At 31.8% G+C, this 22,647-nt stretch overlaps 1 protein-coding gene across 1 annotated transcript; it reads right to left on the bottom strand.

Moving 5' to 3' along the window:
- Positions 1–4,685: 4,685 nt before the first annotated feature.
- Positions 4,686–21,835, bottom strand: LOC143078692 (protein APCDD1-like). The gene is made up of 4 exons (XM_076253602.1): positions 21,388–21,835; positions 14,381–14,507; positions 8,967–9,549; positions 4,686–5,771 (listed from the first exon to the last, which is right to left on the bottom strand). The coding sequence occupies exons 1-4, from the start codon at positions 21,419–21,421 to the stop codon at positions 5,115–5,117; spliced, it is 1,401 nt and encodes a 466-aa protein (XP_076109717.1). The 5' UTR covers positions 21,422–21,835; the 3' UTR covers positions 4,686–5,114.
- Between the last annotated feature and the right edge of the window lie 812 nt (positions 21,836–22,647).

Raw genomic sequence — 22,647 nt, 5'->3', positions numbered from 1 at the left:
TTGTTTTGCATGCTTTCCTTTGTTCTGTAACATTTTGGCGGGAATGTCAAATCCACTTTAAAACTTATAATTAATACGGAAAATACTACTTATCAAAATTTACATCGAAAAAATCCAGTGTCTATGCTGGGATTCAATTTCGAACTCAAGACCTTAAGCATATCAAGCCACGACACACACCACTACATTAGGACAACTGGATACCAACTATTAGTTATTAAACATACTTAAAGGAAGCAAGATATTTTTATAAGTGGGGCGAGTTTGTAGACCTTTATTCAGTGGTGTTTAAATCCTATTTGTTAGTAAGTAAGTTGTCGGACTAATTGTGCAATTTGATTTTACACTTTTTCAAAATTGGGCGAGCCGGTAAACAAGAGTGATGCGATTTTGTTTTATAAAGTGGCGATCTAGTGTGGGCCGATTGGCCAGTGGGGCGAATTGACATTGTTTAATATCTACTCATCGGTTCGGGGGTCAAAAAGGGTATATATTATATAGTAATATATAAAATATATTATAATGGTTGTGTGCCGTTCTAAACTACACTTTATGAATTGTAAATGGTTTTTCGTCTAATCTAATACAGCTGGGATGTAAAATAGTTATCCTAATGTCAAATATGGACTGTTCCACTAGTGTATGAAATACCCGATAAAATACTTCCCTACTTTTTCCATTTTGTTTGATTCCAAACATCATAAGGAGGCCTAAAATTAGGAAAATAATTAAATGTCTCATACTATTTCAAATTGTTTCCTAGTATCTTTGCAACTGGGTGTGAAATAAAACTCACATTTGCGGTATTGGCACATGTTTAGGATATGCATGATAAACCATGCAAATCAATAAAAATTAATAAATGAAGAGAAAAAAACACATGAAAATCAGTGCATTGTTAAATATGTGTAAAATTATTGAACAGTAAATCAAGGACACAGTCAAATCTTAAAAGTAGTCACTTATTTATAAATTCTTATTTGGAGAAAAATTTATATGTCCATGCATTGATTAAAAATAAAGTTCGTTTACTTTTCTTTTCTTTTTTCCTCTAGCCCTAGCTTCGTTGACCACTCATCTGCCATCTGTTGATTGAACCAATTTTATAATAATGTCGTATCGGTGGAATCTGGTAAAATATTTGTATCGTTCAATCAAACCTATCAGAGGCTAAGTCCAATATTTTGGAACAAGGTTAAAGCATGAAACTTTTCACATTGTTAGTTATGATGTGTATAAACATTTCTGGATATGAATGGCCGTTATTTATCAAGAGGCTCAATCCTATATGTTGGTTTAGTTGATAACTTTATATTAAAAGCATATAACTTTGCACAGTGATAGTCATGATGCTAAAAATTACATATTTGGTTAGGGAGCAATAAAAAAAACATATACTGACCGCCACATACAAAATGGTCGCCAATAGTAGAGACTTATCCAATATACTGGTATATAAATCAATCACTCTATAGTAAAAGCATGAAACTTTGTAAGGTGGTAGTTATAATGCTTATAAACATATTTGAATGTGACCCATTTATTTAAATAAAAAAATGGCTGCCAAATTAAAAATGGCCGCTTATAATAGTATGATAATGATGATGAACGATTCTGAATGTTGATTCCAAACTTAATCATCCTGACCAAAGAAAGCATTTACTTATTCTTCCCGGACACTTGAGATCACCCCTAGTTTTTGGTGGGGTTCGTGTTGCTTATTCTTTAGTTTTCTATGTTGTGTCATATGTTCTATTGTTTGTCTGTTTGTCTTCTTTCATTTTTACCCAGGCGTTGTCAGTTTATTTTCGATTTATGAGTTTGACCATCCCTTTTGTATCTTTCGTCCCTCTTTTACTGGGGTACAGAAATTTCTTAAGCATTTTCATAAATGGCCACATATAATATCATTAATTATCTAATTACCTCCACAATTTGATATTAATAAATATTGAAATTCATTGATATTAATAAATTTTATACCAGTCTTACAAATCTAATCTTGAATTATATCCTAATTCTATCTTATTGTGATAAATCTTTTTAGAAATTCAAATGTGACGTCACATTGTGCGTTGACGGCTTTGGCTAACTCGGCTCCTGGTTAAGGTTGTTTTATGAGTTTTTTTATTCTGTAGTCAGGACCACTTTGGTTTCATCATGTATATCTATTATATAGTCATTTTATAAAATTTACTGTTTGGAAATAAAATTGAGAATGGAAATGGGGAACGTGCCAAAGAGACAACAACCCGACCATAGAATAAACAACAGCAGAATGTCACCAACAGGTCTTCAATGTAGCGAGAAATTCCCGCATCCGGAGGCGTCCTTCAGCTGGATGTATGAATTATTCTAAATAATGAGGATGTTCTTATCCCAGGCTGATAATCCTAGCCGTATTGGTCACAACTTTTTGGAACATTTTGTCCTCAGTGCTCTTCAACTTTGTATTTGTTTTGGCTTTCGGACTGTTAGCTATTATTCGTGTGTTTCTCTTTCCTATACGTTCTCCCATTTATTTGTATTGTAGTCCTGTCATGTTATGTTATCATTTTAATGTTATATTTGACATTGCCATAACAGCGGGAGGTTTGGCATTCCACAAAACCAGGTTCAACCCACCATTTTCTTAAAATGTCCTGTACCAAGTCAGGAAAATGGTCATTGTTATATTATAGTTCGTTTACGTGTGTGTTACATTTTAATGTTGTGTTTCTGCTGTGTCGTAGTTATCCTCTTATAATTGATGCGTTCCCTCAGTTTTAGTTGGTTACCCGGATTTGTTTTTTTTTCTCAATCGATTTATGAATTTAGAACAGCGGTATACTACTGTTGCCTTTATTTATACAAAAATGTTCATAATTACCATAACTCACACTGTAGAAAGTTTCATGCCTTTACTTTAAAGATGCCAATTACACCAAGATATTGAAATTAGACTCTTGATTGCTGGGTGGCATTTTAAATTGCTGGCCATAAAAGATTAAAATGGCTTCAAATTCAAAAGTGTTCATAAGAATCATTACTAACAATGTGCAAAGTTCACACTTTACACATTAGTGGTCCATATATTGGACTGATAGCGTATTTCATATTTTCATATTTATGTACGTACTGACAGAACTTTATTTGCATGAACCTTGACCGGTAACAAACTATACTCTTACACGCAAGGATAAGGCGTGCTAAGACCTATAAAAACCGGATTTTGCTTATAGAAAAACGAATTTTAAGTGATTTTGAAAGATTCCAAGAGGTAATAACACATACAATTATTGATAATAATTTCTGATACTTTAAATAGTTTTTTTAATCATTATTTAATATCTAGAAATCAACGATATTGTTTTTAATTTAAAGATTGTGCTATTGAAGGTGTCATGCCATTGTGCAATATTGTGCAATTGAATATGTCTTGCTATTGTGTACTAATTTTCTATTGCACAATAACGTGAAATTAAACATTTCAAAAATTTGAAATTTAAAGTTCCGCACCACTATGGTAAAGCTGGGATCTGAAATAACTCCTTTAAGGGTCATCTATTAATTTTAGTACAGACATGAAGGTGTAATACCACCGAAGCATAGTAGGTCACATCCGGTTGCATACGCAAACGGATCGAAAAAAAATCTATTGAATTTGACAGTGGTATCCTACATTTCATAGCAGTAAATGATTTCTGAGTCATAAACATATATCTTGGGTGTTCAGTGCACCATTTTTTTCTATTTTGTGTTTCTATTGAATGTTTTCTAAACTTATGTTTCCATGGTTACTAAAGCTTGTACACTTTAAGGAAAGGGGTGAAAATTTGATGGGCTACTTCGGGTGGTGGCTATTTTCTTATATGCAATGAAATGTCATGTGAAATTTGGTTAATAGAACCGAACAGGATAAAAAAAAAAATTCATACCGAGTAATTATTAATTTGAAACAAAGATAATTCGGCACATTTGTTTGAAAATTGCAAGTATAAGAAAGACTATCAAGACAAAATCAGTGGTAACTATAACACCTGAATTGTATAGAGCTTAACACTTTAGAGATTCTGTACTGTTAGATTTTCGATATCTATTATAGTTTCCTGGATGCAAGATAACTAATGCATTTTGCCTGTATGCTATAGTTTTAGCCACGGCGGTCATCTTTATTGACTGATTGCAAAAATTTCCATATATTTTATTCTAAACACCCTAAGAACAATTAGAAATTGGTTGAAATAGATTCAGTAGTGTTAGAGGAGGAGGTCATCGAAAAAGTATACGACGACAACTATGAACGTGATGGCAATGACTCACATGAACATATGGGCCTGTTTATAGTTATCATATTGTTTGGGAGTTCTGAACAATATACGGTCTAAAATTTATGTTTTTAATTTCTAATGACAAAAGTCAATAGTGAATTTTGCGATCACAACTAAAATAGTTTATCCCAACACATGTTCCTGTTCCTGTCCAAAGTCGAGAACCTAATCAGAGATCTTTTATAGTATCTGTAGAATTTATTGGGCTGCTCTCTCATTGACCTTTCTGTCCGTTGAAAAAAAAATCCAAATAAAATAATCAACATAACAAAACAAAACAATTCCTAAAAGGTATAAATGGGAAATAAAACACGCAATGCTCTACCATCCTTAAAATTCCTATGAAGAATAATGTGGACTAAGCTTGCAGATAGGTGACTGACTAATTTTATTGTTTGTTCAAATAAAGTCAATCAAGAATCGGTATTATTTTATACAATTTTTAATGTTCTAAGATTTATGTAGATTATCCTTCAGAATTCACTTGACCATAACCAATTCAGTAAGAACTACTATTTGTAGAATTACTGGGGTAATTGGTTGTTTTGTACAACCCAGGATATTGCTTGACAATTCGCTGGTTAGTTTTTTTTCTGAGCTTGAGCACAATCTATCAAACTAACCCGTACTAATGATTTGGTTCATAGTTGAACCTATACTAATTTTCAACGTTTGATCTATACTCATTTGAACTAATCGAGCTGAAAACGTATGCTACAATATCAAATATATAAAAAATATGGTCCACAAAATGGATTGGTATCAATCGATTTAGGTTTTTTTTCGGAAAATGTTTTGAGGTATTTAAAAGTCTGGAAGCTCATTATTATTTCGTTCAATCATGCAGCGAACCAATGGTGGCTGAAATGACGTCGGTCTAGTACTTGGTCCCGATAAAGATTTCCCATCAGTTGGTCTTTCACCAACAAGTAAAACATCGTCAACTTGTCTTTGTTCTAATTTGATTATTTCAAATTCCGTTGTAGGAACGTGTAAACCAAGAATATCACAACCCTTTGTTCTAACCACTGACTGCGCAAAATCAATTTTCCACGTACCAATTATTCCACAAGAATTATTCCGCGCATGGTTAAGTGTATCCGTGGTGAAATAATCACGCGGGATTACACTCATCTGAGTCAAGTTAAATTTGTAATCAGATGCTCCGGCGATTATTCGAGATTCTCTTTCCTTTAAGTAACCTCCCGAAACATGAACAGAGAGGGAACCATGGTTACAGTCTGGATCACGGTAGAAATTATATATTCCTTCCCATGAGACACCGTTAGCATGGAACAGTAAAGATCGTTTTAGAAACTGTCCATACGATCTCGTTTCACATCCTTTGCTACTCCAATAGCCATCTATAATTTTTCTTCTTTGATTGCGATTTTTGTCCAATCTAGGTGGCTTGAACTCATTTGACTTTTTTATTTTGCGACAAATTTTACAATCTCTGGTCTGAAAAAAAAGTCGAATTGATACTAATTACTATATAGAAAGAGAGAAAAATCATAAACAAGAAGGATGGAACTCGATACACATACATCATGGCCACTGGATTGATTGATTGGTTGATTAATTGTTTGTTGCTAAAACGTCCAGTGACAAATATTGTATGCAGGTAAGGGCAACATCTAGTGGACAATAAAACTCGATATTGCAAGTAGAAAATTTCGTATTGGCTAATATAAAAACATTAAAGGCATGAAAGTGCAAAAAAAATAGGGAAATTTAACACTTCGCTTCGCTTTTTTTCTTTCAGAAATTCATTAGCAAACCTATATCGTTATTTCATTACACGACTATGGATGTCTTAAATGTGTCTAATCGTTTTAGTACTTTTATATTTTCTGTATCTATTCCTCTCGATGTAACTTCAGCACCAAGAACGTGAACTATAGAATAGCTGTTTTACATCTATGGTTATACTAATGATTCCCAGAAACCTATAAAGTATCTATAGTGAGTCACTAGAAATTGTCCAGTTTCAAAGACAAAGACCAACACTCGTAGTGTAATTACATTTGCTATAGCTGTTAATTTGTCTACCAATGTGACAACAAAAGTTGATCAGAAGTGTTAATTATATCAGTATGACCCAAGATGTTTCATTCTATATTATAACAATTAAATTATCGTTCTGTTGTTATGGGAATATTGCAAAATATGACAGAATTCTTCCTGAACTTGATAGATGATTCATTATAAGAAGTGTTTACATTTTGTAATAATCACGTGTTCAATAAAACTCTGACACATTTGAAAAGGTTGATATACTTAAAACTTTCAAAAATACTAAATATTGGACGGAAAAAAAATTGTGACCTTATTCAAACAATGACATTTTTTTTTCTTTATAAAATAATCTTTCTTTTTTGTTTGTACAACTGTTTCATAACTTATAGGAACTAGGGTTTGTGTTGATTAACCTTTTAAGTTAGTTTTCTATGTTTTTGTCTTTTGTACTATTATTTGTCTGTTTGTCATTTTCTTTTTAATCCAAAGCATTGTCAGTTTATTTTCGATCTATGAGTTTATCTAACGATAAAAAAAAACGGTGCGATGACGGTATCTATTTTCAGCTCCGTCAAATGGAACCTTTTATTATTTTTATGCCCCACCTACGATAGTAGAGGGGCATTATGTTTTCTGGTCTGTGGCTCCGTTCGTTCGTTCGTCCGTCCGTCTGTGCGTCCGTTCAGGTTAAAGTTTTTGGTCAAGGTAGTTTTTGATGACTGAAGTCCAATCAACTTGAAACTTAGTACACTTGTTGCTTATGATATGATCTTTCTAATTTTAAAGCCAAATTAGACTTTTGACCCCAATTTCACGGTCCACTGAACATAGAAAATGAAAGTTGGAGTTTCAGGTTAAAGTTTTTGGTCAAGGTAGTTTTTGATGAAGCTGAAGTCCAATCAACTTGACACTTAGTACACTTGTTGCTTATGGTATGATCTTTCTAATTTTAAAGCCAAATTAGACTTTTGACCCCAATTTCACGGTCCACTGAACATAGAAAATGAAAGTTGGAGTTTCAGGTTAAAGTTTTTGGTCATGGTAGTTTTTGATGAAGCTGAAGTCCAATCAACTTGAAACTTAATACACTTGTTGCTTATGATATGATCTTTATAATTTTAAAGCCAAATTATACTTTTGACCCCAATTTCACGGTCCACTGAACATAGAAAATGAAAGTGGGAATTTCAGGTTAAAGTTTTTGGTCAAGATAGTCTTTGATAAAATTGAAGTCCAATCAACTTGAAACTTAGTACATATGTTCCCTTCCCTATAGTATAATCTTTCTTATTTTAATGCCAAATTAGATTATTACCCAATTTCACGGTCCATGGAACATGGAAAAGGATAGTGCGAGAGGGGCATCCGTGTACTTTGGACACATTCTTGTTCTATCTAATATTTAGTATTTTGAAATTTTTTAGATATATCAACCTTTTAAATATGTCCGAGTTTTATTGAACACATGATTATTTTAAAATGTAAACACCTCTGGTATATTTCGCCCCTCTTTAACAATTAGGGATTTATTTTAAAAGGTTCATTTGAGGAAGCTGATAATAGATACCGTCATCGCGCCGTTTTTTTTATTGTTAGATAATTAACTTTATGGTGGATGTTTTTCAGATCCAAAAAAAAAAAAAAAAAAAAAAAAAAAAAAAAACAACAATAAACTGAATAAAACTGCACAAAAATCTTCAATTTCTTTGAAAAGTTCTCTAATGCCAATATTCTAACATTAAAATTTCAATTGGATATTAATCAACTATTTTTACGTCTGACAAAGGTGAAAACCCTGAAGGTCCACTCTATTCAGATTAAATTGGGTTGTCGCAGATGTCATATCATCCTTTTGAGTGGGACGAAAGAAGATTATCTGTTACATCATGAACCTACTTCTAATGTATTGTTACAGTAATGGTTTAAATTAAGATTTTACACCAATGTATTTACAGATTTTTATCTCCTTATTTCAGACCCTTCAACGGATAATCCTTTCAAATATAGAACTTTCTAACCTTCTGTCAGTTCTGCTAAGTCATAGAAGTGGCTCATAAGTACAAATGTCCCATACAAAGATGGGCTGTTCTGTTTTTTGGTCGGGTTTTTGGTCCCTTTGACACAATCCCCATTACCATTGTCCATTTTATAGTTATTTCGTAAGGTTGTCACATTAAGTTGCATGTGTAAGTTGCCCTCTTTGTTAGTGTTTTTTTTTCTTTAGATTGATTTGAATAGCTTTAGTTCAATCTCTATTTTTTTATCTTTACTGAGTTAGTTTATGATTTCAGTAAAAAGAAATCGTACTTCAGAAACAAGACCAGACAAGACATTACGTTGGGTTCTTCATGTTCTATGATTTTTCATACATAAAATTTAGTACGCCCTGCTGGTTTGCGCAACATAAATTGATATCTTTTGTGATGCTTAAGGCTGCATTTACTGTAATCCTGGGCTGCTGCGTTACCGGTCATAATGTATATTCAGGTTAAGTGTACTTGATGTTTGTTGATGTGTATGTAGGAAAAATTCTTTATTATAAACATTGTCTGAAAACCGTTTGGTCTGTGTTGTGATATTATAGAAAGTTGAAAAATTAATGTTGATAACTATATATCAAAGAAAAATCTTACTTACATTACCCTTCTTGAGTGGTGTCTGGTAACTGTACGGTCTGTATGTTGATCTCTGTGTAATATCTGTATGTATATTCCCCAAGTACAGCAAACGAGTGGGTTTCTCGTACCTGCTTATTTTGTTATCATTTAAGTAAGAATTATGCTTATTAAAGTTTGTTGTCTTTTTTAATTCAACTTTCAGTAGCTGCAATTCGTGGAATGATAAAGATAAAAGTCCTGTACAATCAAAATCTTTGGATTTCTGGAATTTTCTTGGAAAATTAAATATTTTATATTTCCTATATCGCTTAACGGTTATTCCATGTAATGACTTGCAGTACATTTTGATTCTCTTGCTAAGCTTTCTAGCGAAGTGTTTATTATACGGATTGATAGTTACATTATATAGCCTGTATTCTGACTCGGCACCGCCTCGGACTACCCATGACATTTGCTGAACTTTGATTGACCCTTCTGCTGTGATGCCGTACTTGGGTCTTGTACACTGTGCATCAAAGTAGTAAAACTGGTGCAATTTAAACTTTTTACGTCGGAATATATATTTTCGTACTAAAAATTCCGGGCCGGGTCTGATTTCACATCTGAAATAATAAAATGCAAATTACAAATTAGCTGTACCCCTCATCCCCCCTGCAAGAACTAAGAAAACCATAACACAGTGTACATGTCTATGAACTGTCGTAGGAATGTTATTTAATAGAAACTTTATTTTAATATATATAGTACAAATATTAGGCCGTTTTCTCGTTTGAATTGTTCTACACTTGTCATTCCGTGGCCTTTTATAGCTGACTATGCTGTATGGGCCTTGCTAATTGTTGAAGGCCGTACAGTGACTAATGGTTGTTAATTTCTGTGTCATTTGGTCTCTTGTGGAGAGTTGTCTCATTGGCAATCATACCACATCTTCTTTTTATATTTAATGTAAGATTGTGTTCTGAATTTACATATTACACTTATCGACATAGAGTATATTATTTCAAAGTGGAGACGGTTTTATAAAATCTTAAAACATAATTGTTAATCGAAGTCTTATTCTCTGTAGTTAAAAGCTAATTTATTGGGCTGGGTCAAAGCTAGTGCAAAGTTGTCCCATTACTTTTGCTGCAGAGAGAAACACTTAAGGCAAACAATGTTATTACTTCAATTACAACTTTAACAGGTGCGTGTCGAGTTTATTAATAAACTATATCTATAACAATTCGTCCAATGACACATGCCAACCTCTCAAATGGCAAAACATACATCAGATGCACATTAAAATTCAATTAGATACCAGAGATAAATAGTAAGATATGTGATACAGTAATAAATGTAGCAGTAATTAAATAGTTCACATTCATTGAAGTAACCGGCGTAGAAACATTTCTATGCATTTCAATGGAACAGTGGGGCGCCAATGGACAAACAACTAGCATTACAAACACTAAACAGTCTGATAAACGCTCATCGAAAATAAATTAAAAAAGAAAGAAAATGATGGTCTGACGATTATTTAAAGTCATTGTGTTCTATTTTAATATAATTTATGATGTGTTCGTCATATCAGGATTCGAATTATCTACATCAATATAGAGTAAGACTATTCGAAATACTCAGTGATTAAATAGAAAATGAGCTATCAGAGTTTGAACAGCTTTCCTGCTTATTCTTTTAACGTGTATTCTATAGACCACTTTGATCTTATTCGTTTAAGGCAGTGTTCATTCAAATGGCAATCTCAAAGTATCTCAAATTCTCGAGCCGAAATGGGTAAAAATATCCTTGTCTAAAATTAAATAAAAAAGTAGTGTTCACAAGATGAAATGTGCTGAGTTGTTTTGAATGGAATGGCTTCTTATTAGTAATATGACTAAATACCGTCTGGAATATGCTATCATAATTATAAGTACATGCTTTCAATAGTAAAAAACAAAGTTTTGCTGAATTAACTTTCATAAAAAAAGTTTTGTCATCTATTTATAACCACAACGTTTTAAAATAGAATAGGGTGTTGAAATAATAATTTGAAAATTTTATGCAGCGAACGTATTGAATAAAATCTGACAAGAATAATACATGTGAGAGAGCTTACAAGACCATCGGACGGACGCCCACATGGTATTTCTATGTCACTCATAACACGTTATGCCGAGGACAACAATAAAAATAATATCGAATATATTGAAAATTCTAAACGGAAAGTCTCTCATCGAATGGCAAAATCAAAATCCCAAACACATCAAACGAACGGTAAACAACTGTCCTATAAAAAAGAAGATGTGGTATGATTGCCAAATAGACAACTCTCCAAAAGATACCAAAATAACACAGAAATTAACTACTATAGGTCACCGTACGGCCTTCAACAATGAGCAAAGCCCCATACCACATTGCCAGCTATAAAAGGCCCCGAAACGATTGAAACGAGAAAACTAACGGCCTTATTTATGTACCAAAAAATGAACGAAAAACAAATATGTTACACATAAACAAACGGCAACCACTGAATTACAGGCTCCTGACTTGGGACAGGCACATACATAAATAATGTGGCGGGGTTAAACATATTAGCGGGATCCCAACCCTTCCCTTACCTGGGACAGTGGTATAACAGTACAACATAAAAAATAACTATAAAAATCATTTGAAAAGGGCTCAACTCATCAGATGGACAAAAATACAAGTGAACGTGGTCCTAGTTCAGGCTTGGAACAGTCATTTTCTTATGTAGAAAATTGTGGATTAAACCTGGTTGTTACTACACGTACATTTACTTCAATATGTATCAGGTAGTTCACTTATTTAACTTCTAATTCTGTGTTCAATCGCTTTTTTAAATTTCAAACCATTTCAAGTCATAACGTTTTTAGAAATGGCAAAGATAATGTTAAGAAAGTTAAAAGTTTGTAGTAAATCCGTCTTCGTCCTGTTTTGTAACTTTACTTACGGAAAATAATGAAATTTTATCTGTGGTCAAGTCATTAAAATACCTTACTACTTTGAGGTTTGACGTAGAGTTTGAGAAAAGTACCGAGTTGAAATTTTGACGCGGACTTTTTACTTAACATATGTGACAATACAATGGTAATTACTATGTATCAATTACAAGAATAGTATATAAACCATAGACACACAGATTCCTTCTTTGTAATACTATATATACACAAGGAGAAATGTTACACTATAGTCAGATACTCTGTAAATAATCCACCCTTTTTAGTAATAATTCTTATCATTTTAAACAAACGTATTCTATTTCAAAACTATCTTCCTATTTTAAAGTCGTGCTGGTTTTTATCTAGATGTCCTTTTTTTTGTTGATATCCTATAAATCCACTAGTCCTTATCACATTTGCCCCTCTTATGATGAACTACAGGGGTATCTTGTTCTTTACGACCATTAACACGTAACAGCACAGGATAATGTTACCCTTAATATCATCATTTAGGCCAAAGATAATTAATTTGTATGTTGTTCTTAAATTGCAAGGACAAACACGAGTTTTGAATGCTGAAAGATACTTATTTCTTGTCTCGTTTGAATATTTTCAGTTGGTGTACAGGAACCATTTATAGCTGACCTTATGGTATGAACTTTCACCCCGTAGTTAATGGCCGTATTGTGACCTGTAGATATGTATAGGCGAAGAGGTTATAGTTATTAGTTTTTCGTCCTCTACTCTTTTAAAAAGAGGACGTTGTCTTATACCCACGTCCATTACTGTAAAAGTACTTTTATTCGTGGGGAACCAATTTTTGTGGTTTTCGTTGATGACTTGATCCACGAATATAAGTGTCCAACGAAATAAAGCAACCGTTGTCCCAATCAAGACATGGAAATATCCATATGTAGTTTCGACTGATATGATCTAGAGAATATATTGAATATCTTTGGATATAATCTTTTATCTTTGGATAAGATTTTTTTCCAAAGATTTTTTTTGCTGTGTTTTAACACAACGAGCTTGCATTCATAAAAGCAACAAAAAAATGTCTTTTTCTTTTATTTAAATTTTGAAATACATGTATTATCGACACGAGATATCAATACTATATATCTGTTTATTAATTCATTTTAACCGGACAGGAAACATGCGGAAAAATCAACAGAACGAAAAATTAATCTAGCATGGCCTAATCTCTAATACAAATAATGCTAGGTGTCGACTCGAAAAATTTCTTTTGTCCCGTTCTGTCACTTTACTTAAGGATAATAATAAGAAGTTTTTGATTTTTTTCTGCAAATATTGGTCCTCCGTGTTCTGAAGTAAAGTAGAAGTTACTTAGTTGACACAGTATTTAATACATAAGTGTGAACGTTGTATTTATTCACTTTGTACAAATTAAACATAACCGATTGCTCTTGACAAAGCAAATAAGAATGTTTAATTATTATTTAGAAATAGTGGAATTATTACATCGTTTCGCACCTAGGTCCATTAAAATTTTATTTAATCTAAAGTTTATTTTCTTCTGTTTGTCATCTTTGTGACACTGAGTTTAATATTTGAATTTATTTATTGTGTTCCTTATTGGCACATTTTTAGATGTACAGCAAATTATTATTATATTTTTTTCTCTCGTAAAACCAAAGATCATAGTTCCGGATAACAAATGTTCTAAAATGGTTAGTTTTTCCTGAAAAAAGTGCCGAACGATCCGAGCACTTGGTTCATATTACTCTAATTTCATAAATCTTGATAAATGTTTGATACTGCTAACTGTAATACGATACACTAATTCAGGAGAACAGAATTTTAGCACTCACATGTTACAGGAACATATTAACACTAACAATCACTTCAGCAAATTGAATGCATCATATGTACATGTAACCCAGAAATACAAGGTTTTTGACAAGTTTAAAATAATAAGAAACAAAGTTGACAAAGCACGTACATTGTATTTAGTAGTCACTTAATATATGTGTTTTTTTATACTTATCTATCATGGGATATTTAAGCTATCTACTTATAATCGAACCATGGAAGTATCATAGACTATAAATATAATACTTTCATAGTTGAACATAAAACAGTAGCATTGATGTCGCTACAATTCAGTAATACAGCTAATTTCCTAATGCTTGTAGAGTATAACTTTGATAGGCTTGCTTGCTCTGTTTGTATAAATGCTAAATCAAGCTTTTTAATTAAGATTGATATCTTCAAACAATATATATAAGTCTATAATACTTCCATGGTTCGATCATATGGCATATTTTTATATTTAGATTTGATTGGACGTTATCCCAATTACAACTATACAATATACAAACAAAGCAAGCAAGCTAACTTGCTTTACATGCATTAGGAAATTAGCTGCAAGGTGTCTTTTTGTTGCAGTTTCATTGACAAGAGTATTGGAAGAATTTGAGAAAACTCCCTCTACAAAGGTTTGTTTTTTAATGTTATCGAATTATTATATTACCTCGATGATGTCCAAATCCCTCGGAACTTAGGAGGGTGCAATCTCTCTGTCTCTTCATTGGTAGATGGACATTTAATGTTAGTGTCTTTTGATGGAAATTTATCGAATGTACCAGCTACTGAATAGGCTGTAAAAATCAGTAAAAAAGATAAAGATATATTATGCAACTATACGTTAGAAATGTTATCTGACACATCCATGAAATATTTTGATGATAAGTCTAACCTTATAAAAGTAATCTATAGGGTATCCAGAGTTGAAAAGAAAGTATTAATTTTAATTATGTATTATCTGTATACTGTTCCTCTTTTTTATATTGTATATTGAGGGAGCTCACTGGTGATTTATTGACTGTATGTAAAAGGTTATTTTCGTGTAGCAGTATCAGATGAATAGACCACTTTCGAGTTCATCCGTCACCGGAAAAAAACTCGTTAATTATACGCGCCTTTATGACGTCATTTACCAGATAGAGGGGGTCGCCTGTATCCCTGCACTATATACGTTCATCAAGCGTCTTAGTGATCGTCATTGTGCAAGATAAACTAGAAATAATGGTTGTTCTGTGGGTACTTGATGACAATTCCCTTATGACAGCAATGCTGATTGTCAATTTTGAGAATTCAATTTGCCGAATAATTCGTACAATATAGAATTATAATTTCCCAACCACTCGCTCAACATTGGAATGGAAGTGACGACGCCCCTAAACGCACAAATGACGTGCACTAAAACAAACTCGAAAGTTGTCTTTTAGGAAATAACCAAGATCCAGTTTTCCAGTTAAACATTATTGACTTTATAGCTTCTGTGCTAAACTTTTCATCTCAAACGCTAGACTATTAATCTTCAGTTTTAGACCTTTAATCTAGACTTTAAAAACTCCAGCTATTTAGAAACTGTATTACACCCAAAGGTACTGTGATAACTACAGACAAGGTTAAAATGACAGTTGAAATGTCAACCAAATTCCGGTATATGAACTGATGCAGCAATATTTCAGACTAGGATACCCAGTTTTAACACCTTTCTTTGTTATGTTTCCCTGGCTGTTGATTGTCTTTACATTTTTTTGTCTTTGATCTGTTGATTTTTATCAGTTATAATATCGTGTGTATTGCCCTTGGTATCTTGCATCCTTTAAATTTTTTTTTACTGGAGTTACGTGAAATACCAAACAATTAACACAAGAAGATGAAGAAACCACAAACAAAAATCTATCACCATGCACATGCACATGAACTTGTTTCAGAATTAATTTTTTCGTGTTATATTAAGGGATATAGAAAACATACTGCGTGCAAATGGTAGGGAAAGACACAACGACAAGCAACTAACAATGATTTAACTTAAAGAACCAGATTTCGATAGACAAAACAATATGTTGGGGCTGTTTTGGTGATAATTTCCAGACTTCGTGTTTTAAATACCTCTTCAAACAACAATAATACACAATGGAATTTTATAACAGAACAAAAAAGAAGGAATTTCTTAGGCTTATCAAACATAACAAACATTTAGCATCTGAAGTGAATTTTATTCCGATGCTAAATTATCTGATGTAGATATTTAGACAATTCAAGTTCATTTTCTTAACAAAACTAAGTACTGTGTGTGGGTTATTTGATAATTTATACAACTTAAGTTACATTTTGTTATGATAGCATTATTTTACTTGAGCCAGGTGGGTAACTTAATCTACTTGATACTTATAAACTTAGATATCTTACAAGAAAGATACTCGTAAAATATCTCATAAAATGTGGTCAGTTGTTATAAACAGTCCTGGTCAACAAAACAACTGGCGTGGTCAACTAGATACAATTACTATTCTTAAATTGATTGAGTCAGCACAAGAATTTAATGAATGTTATTTTTAATTAAACCTGTGGTCACTGCGACAAACGTTATTTATCAATGATTCTGAAAGAAATGTAAAACGAACAAAAGTGTCAAAAACGTTAAACAAATTGGATGCCAGAAATTATTTATCTCGTTATTTATATCCCAATTACTGGATACCACGTTCGTAATTTAGTTGAAGTACTGCTCCTTGTAAATTCTTGATGACAATCATTGGAGATTTAAAAGATGATTTTTTATAATTATAAATCATTCAACAAACCATTTTGATATTCGTAATTGTAAGAGTTTTTACATTTAAAATTACCAAAAGTAACGAACATTTTCTGTATGTGCCTGTCCCAAGTTCATTGAATGTCGTTTTTTTCTGTGTTACATATTTGTTTTTCGTTTGTTATTTTGTACATACATTATAGTGTTAGTTTTCTTGTTTGTTTTGTTTTACATTTTTCATTTCGGGGCCCTTTCAAGCTGACAGTGTGGTATTGGCAATGCCGCATTGCTCTTTGTTGAAGGGAGTAATGTGACCTGTAGTTGTTAATTTCTGTGTCATTTTTTCTCTTTTGGAGAGTTGTCTCATTGGCAGTCATACATCTTTTTATATCTTATATCGTGACACTGTTTCGTAGTATGAGTTATTTACTCGGTGCTCAGAAACTAAGGAATAATACTAAAGATAATGGATCCCTGTGTACTGCTCATCATGAAATAATACAGTAGTAAGTATAAGACTCCTTTAAAATGAAGAGACAAACAAGCATTGCATTCCATCCAAGTGGGTTTTAAACATTGCCATATAAGCGGGAGGTTTGACTAGTATTCTTCTATTGAAGCAAGAATCATTATAGAAAAGCTTTTTGTCTTAATATCATAGAAAAGGTATAGAAAGAATGGGAAAAGGAAGGAATGGGAAAACCAAAAACAAAAACTATAAAACAGGTAAAAAAGGTTTTGCAGGTAATTTAACTAAATATAAAAATCTCAACATTCGTCGCGACATGGGCGTATTTATTAAGATTATGTTTTATCTCACGTAATACTCTAATTCTCTTAATATGGTTTTAATTATAAACAACAATTACAATGTAACAGAATGTCACAATATAACCATTGACCGTGTGTAAATTACCTGCTTATTAACATTTTCTTATTTATCCTCAATGTCACATTAGGAAACTTTATCTTAATTTAACGAGTATGTTTTTAGTGCAGTTTTTACTGTTACTTTTGAACTATGAGTGCAATTTTGAGTTGTGTAATTTGGGAGGTTTTAATGGCTTAACTATGGATTTGTCTGCTTTGATACTATTACCTTCAATTTCCTTAGGATTACAAAGTACATGTCCAATTTTATACAGTAACATGTATATTTTTATTTGATAAGAAGAATTGATTTAAAGATGGGTATGTTTTAAATCCAGGAGCACTTCATCAAATATACTAGTCTGCTGAGTTTTATGGCCAACATAGCTTTACAACTTGTTGATATAGTGCCTTATGGGACAGCGCTGGTGGTCAAAATTCTTGCGATGTGTTATAACTTTTGATCAGACACAAATATTATTAATAAAAAGCGCCTGGTCATTTACCAGAATCAAAAGCCAATGCATTACTTAAAATGAAGCATATCGAATCCCGAGTATCCTTCTGTAATAAATAGGAAAGAGATCTTCCTGTGTATATGGATCATACTCAAGATTTCTATATTTTATGGTTAGTTTTTAAAATTGTATTGTTTCATATTTTTCATGTTTTAGCCCTTTATAACCGACCATACAGTATGGTTTCTTTCTCATTGTGGAAGGCCGTACGGTTGCCTATAATTGCTTACATCCACTTCATTTGAACTTTGGTGGATAGTTTTAAGATTGGCAATCATACCACATCTCTTCAATTTATATCTATAGTAAGATCTTTACCGTGTACATGTATAAATCCTTGGTTCTTCAATGTAAAGAAGATCCCTTATTTCAATAATCGATGATCCGAAATGGTCAAAATCTTTCTTTTTTGTTTTGATTTATTGGCTTTACGTCAGTTTATTGGTACCTTACTAACAAACATGAGAAAAGCCTCATTTTGGCTTTTTAAATATATTCTAGCACCCATCTTTGTTATGTACTTTTCCCTTCGAGTGTAATAGAAGTAGCAATAAAAGTATTCGCTTGCCACGTGCCAGATTAAGATAATTTAACTAATGCAATTTGAAATCAAACGTTATTTTATGTCGAGCTACGGAAGTGCATCTCAATAATGTGCAATCAGAGATGCTTTAATCTGTACATAAATAGCTTTTTGTTATCAAGGTGTAAAAGAAATAAAATGTTTGCTTAACAGGCAATTTGTCACTTTCATATTTTTTTAATCACACATTTTATCGTTTTTTATTTGATTTGTTGCTAGGGATGAATAGTAAAATAACAACGTCAGAAGGTCAAAGGGGAAGGTCAAATTTACTTCGTGTCAAACTAAAAAAAATGTTGAAAACCGGCTTGTAATTGTTGCATCAATCTTACATCTTTCTAAAAAAAAATCAAAATTTAGGGCTACATGTACATGGGTGTGGAAGACATTTTGGTACATTTTGGTAAAGTTAACATGTTTTATTAAGTTTTGCATTGAAAGGCGGCTTTCAAGACAATGAATCTTGTTGAGTATGCAAGAAAATAGACAACTTTTAAATTACTTCAATCAGAATTTTGTTTTTTTTTTGCTAGTTAGAATATTGTTCTAACAAACATGATTCTATAGTTGACGAGTTTTAGTCAAAATTTAAAAAAGTTTTAAAAAATGTTTGTTTTGTGAAAAATTACTACTTTTGAAAATTTGATAAAATTTACTTAAGAATTAACCGAAAAAATGTGTTAACAAAACTTTAATTTTTTCGAAGATCTAAGGACTTTTTACCCCCAGGGATATTACCGTGGTGGTATTTGACATTACATGTCGGACTATGTGGTCAGCAGTGCTCTTAACTTCGTATTTGAATTGGGCTATTAACATTTTCATACGAATTACTAATAAAGATTTTGTAGAAGAAACGCTCGTCTGACCGTAAGAAATTATAAGCCTGGTATCATAAGTGACTTTTTTTATGAAGCCTTTTTTAAAGATCATACTTATTATCAACATTTTAATTATTTTAAAATTATTTTCAACGTTTCAAGCGTACATTGAATAATTTCCTATGCGGGTATATCTGTATATGATGTTAGTTTAGGATTAAGATAACCAGGATTAACCGACTAAATCAGAACAAACAAAGGATTAATAGTTAAAACAGAACTAGTATATACATATCTGACAGCTCGAACTCTTCTTAAGGTACTAGGATACGACAAAAGGTACTCCGAAGTGAGAATTGTAAATAACGTTTTTATTTGGAGAAGTGTTGTAAAAAAAGATCAAAAGATCTTGGCACTTAACGGATTAACAAAAATACCGCGCCTTTCAGTTAGTAGAATTTTGTCTCCTGCAAAAATTGTGTAATGTTAGTTTCAATGCAGCTGGAACTCAAAAACAGACAGTTCAAACAAAATATGAAGTAAACTTTATGATGATATGATGATGTGCTCTGGGTATGGTTAAATCTGTATGTTGTGTGACGATTTACACCTAGATATTATTGCCAATGCAGAATTATATCGTTCAAAAATTTACGAAGGGGTCTTTCAGCGATTTGATCATATGTTTTTGAAAAACATGCAAAAATGAAGGGTTTCCAATTTTAATTAATGACATCTTGGTGTAGAAATATTTTATCATGTTATATGCCAATGTAGCAGCTTCCTTTCGTTCATGTTATTGTTGCCTGTATATATGTGTGCTGTTTTCTTAATAAAATTTATAGACTTTCTTGTTTACTTACAGTGATACTTACTTAAGTCAAGATGCTGACCCATTTTTATTAATATTCAAATTGAGTATTTGAAAGATATCCTTTATCATTGTGAGTAATAAATGACAAAATTAAATAATATTGTATTGTTAGGAAAGGTAAAACTCCGGAGGTCCAGTTTAATTATTTGACAAGAAAGATGATTTTATCTGTTAACAACGTATCAACAAGTTTTCTTATCTATTGGTAGAATAAATAAACTGTCTGTTCAAAAAGAGATAAATTTGTCATCCTTCAAAATCTACTTCGTTTATCAAATTCTCGACAAACTACCTAAAATAACATTTATGCAAACTTGGCCATTATGTTAGGATAAAAGGATTTGTGGTATATACATGTCAATTGATTCAGCTTAAACCTATCACGACCATGATTTGGGAGACCGGGTTTCCGTGTTCATTCGTTTCAAAGCTTTAGAGTTCTGCCTTTATTTTTTCACGATCAAACCATAGATGTAATACTACATCTATGATGAAACGAATCAAGGGATTTTTTAAAATGATAATTGCTACAATATATTAAACTTACTTAATAGCAGCTTCTTTTAAGGTGACCGTAATTTAATGATAACTATACTTTCAATTGTAGAACTAAATGAGTTCTATAATTTCAAAACACAGAATTGATTCATTCATGATTATACGGTATATGACTTAAATACCTGTGAAATCTAACTGAACGAAAATTCTTACGGTTGAAGTCAGCAATTATAAAATCATTTATTAATTTCAAAACCGTTCCTGTATCAATAAAACTTGCACTTGTAAAAGTAATAAATTTTATTAACGTGACAAATTAAAAAAGGGCTGCCAGATCAGGTAAACGTTGCTATCTGGACAGACTTCAATATAGAGTAATTTATCACTTGTAAATTACTGGCAATTAATCTCTTGTATTTATATTGTTGACCCTCCGTTACCGTCGCTTTATGACACTTTAATCCCACCATAAATAAGAACATTTTACTTATATATATATATATAATATTTTTACTTAAATATATTTTTATATAGATAAACAATGTTTGAAATGAGAAATCTAATGAGGAATATATACTTTTGTTTCTTATTTAATTAATTAATTTATTTAATAAAGAATCTTTTAAAAGAAAGAAGCAGAGACTGTAAAACACAAATTAAATAATTTGCTGTCATTTTTAATTGAGTTATTTTGATTTACGATGTTATGATATACTTAAAGTAGTTACGACACTACAATATTTCATTTCTAAGAAACACATACTCACCTAAAAAGAGACTGGACAGAAAATTTCTCCACATTTTTTGAATTTTTATCCCAGTGGAAACATCACCATAAATTGCGTGTATTTATCACATTTCTCTCTATAAAACTTTTATTTCATACTTTTATGTTTACATGGTTAAGGGAATGTTAATCCATTTGGAGTACCTAAGTTTGTTTAAACATCTCTAGAACACTTGTATGTATCCGACTAAACAAATTTAATAACGTCCACCACGAGAGTTGAACAGAATGACCATTCAACGTTTGCCGGCGTCACGACAATTACAATAGGCCATGCTAACCCGGTATACTCTACAACACCAATTAACAACTTTCTACCACGTTAACTAGAATATATCATAGTTAAACAGGAATTTTCAAGTTATCATAAGAAAATATTAACTTAAGTAAAACATTTGTAAAATTTGAATTAACGTCAGTGGTGTATGGGAAAACTAATCAGATACGAATAAATAAGAGATTAGACGGTAGATTCTTTTTAAGTTTACTCTAGCGGGGTCAATAGGTCGAGAGGAGATAAATTACAAATACTTTTTCTGAAGACAAAATAATTAATGTGAATTCGTTGTAACACACGCACAATATGATTGTATTGTTGTTTGTACGACGTATCAAGTACCTCCCTTTAAATTTTATTATTATCCACTTTTTACAATGTATATAATTTAACATAAACATCGTTTTCAGGTCTCCTCCCATTTTCTACACCGCACCCCATGTTTTCAAGACGAATGTCAAATCCTATTAGTGCAGATTGTTTAATTAAATTGAGCAACAAATGGTCCAAAAAAACATAGTTTTTGTAGTTTCCCACTTATTTTTCCTGTACTGCACCCTACGAGTTTAAGACTGATTTCTTATTTTATTAACCAGCTATGTTTTGTCAGTGTCTTGTCCCGTTCACTGATAGTACTTAGGTGCCGGCAGTGTAGCATTATTTACATTGTACAAACACTTCTTAAATCGTCTTTGCAACAACTTGTGACAGAAGTCATTATTTAACAACTAACGCTTACTTTGATGTAAAATATATTTTTAAAGGGAATACAAAATTAAATACAAATGTAGAATGTAAAGAAGGTTAATAACATAATACGAGTATAGATAAAAAAGTAGTTACTTTTAACTTTGTTAAATGTTATAATCCGAGTCCTTGTAGTAAAGACTGAAGATTCAGTACTATACTAATAAATTATCCTTTATAAAATGTGTGTTAATGCTAATTGGAATTTTTAAAATC

Source organism: Mytilus galloprovincialis, chromosome 6 (genome assembly GCF_965363235.1).
Source record: "Mytilus galloprovincialis chromosome 6, xbMytGall1.hap1.1, whole genome shotgun sequence".
Taxonomy (NCBI): domain Eukaryota; kingdom Metazoa; phylum Mollusca; class Bivalvia; order Mytilida; family Mytilidae; genus Mytilus; species Mytilus galloprovincialis.
This window is presented reverse-complemented; position numbering and strand designations above follow the sequence as displayed.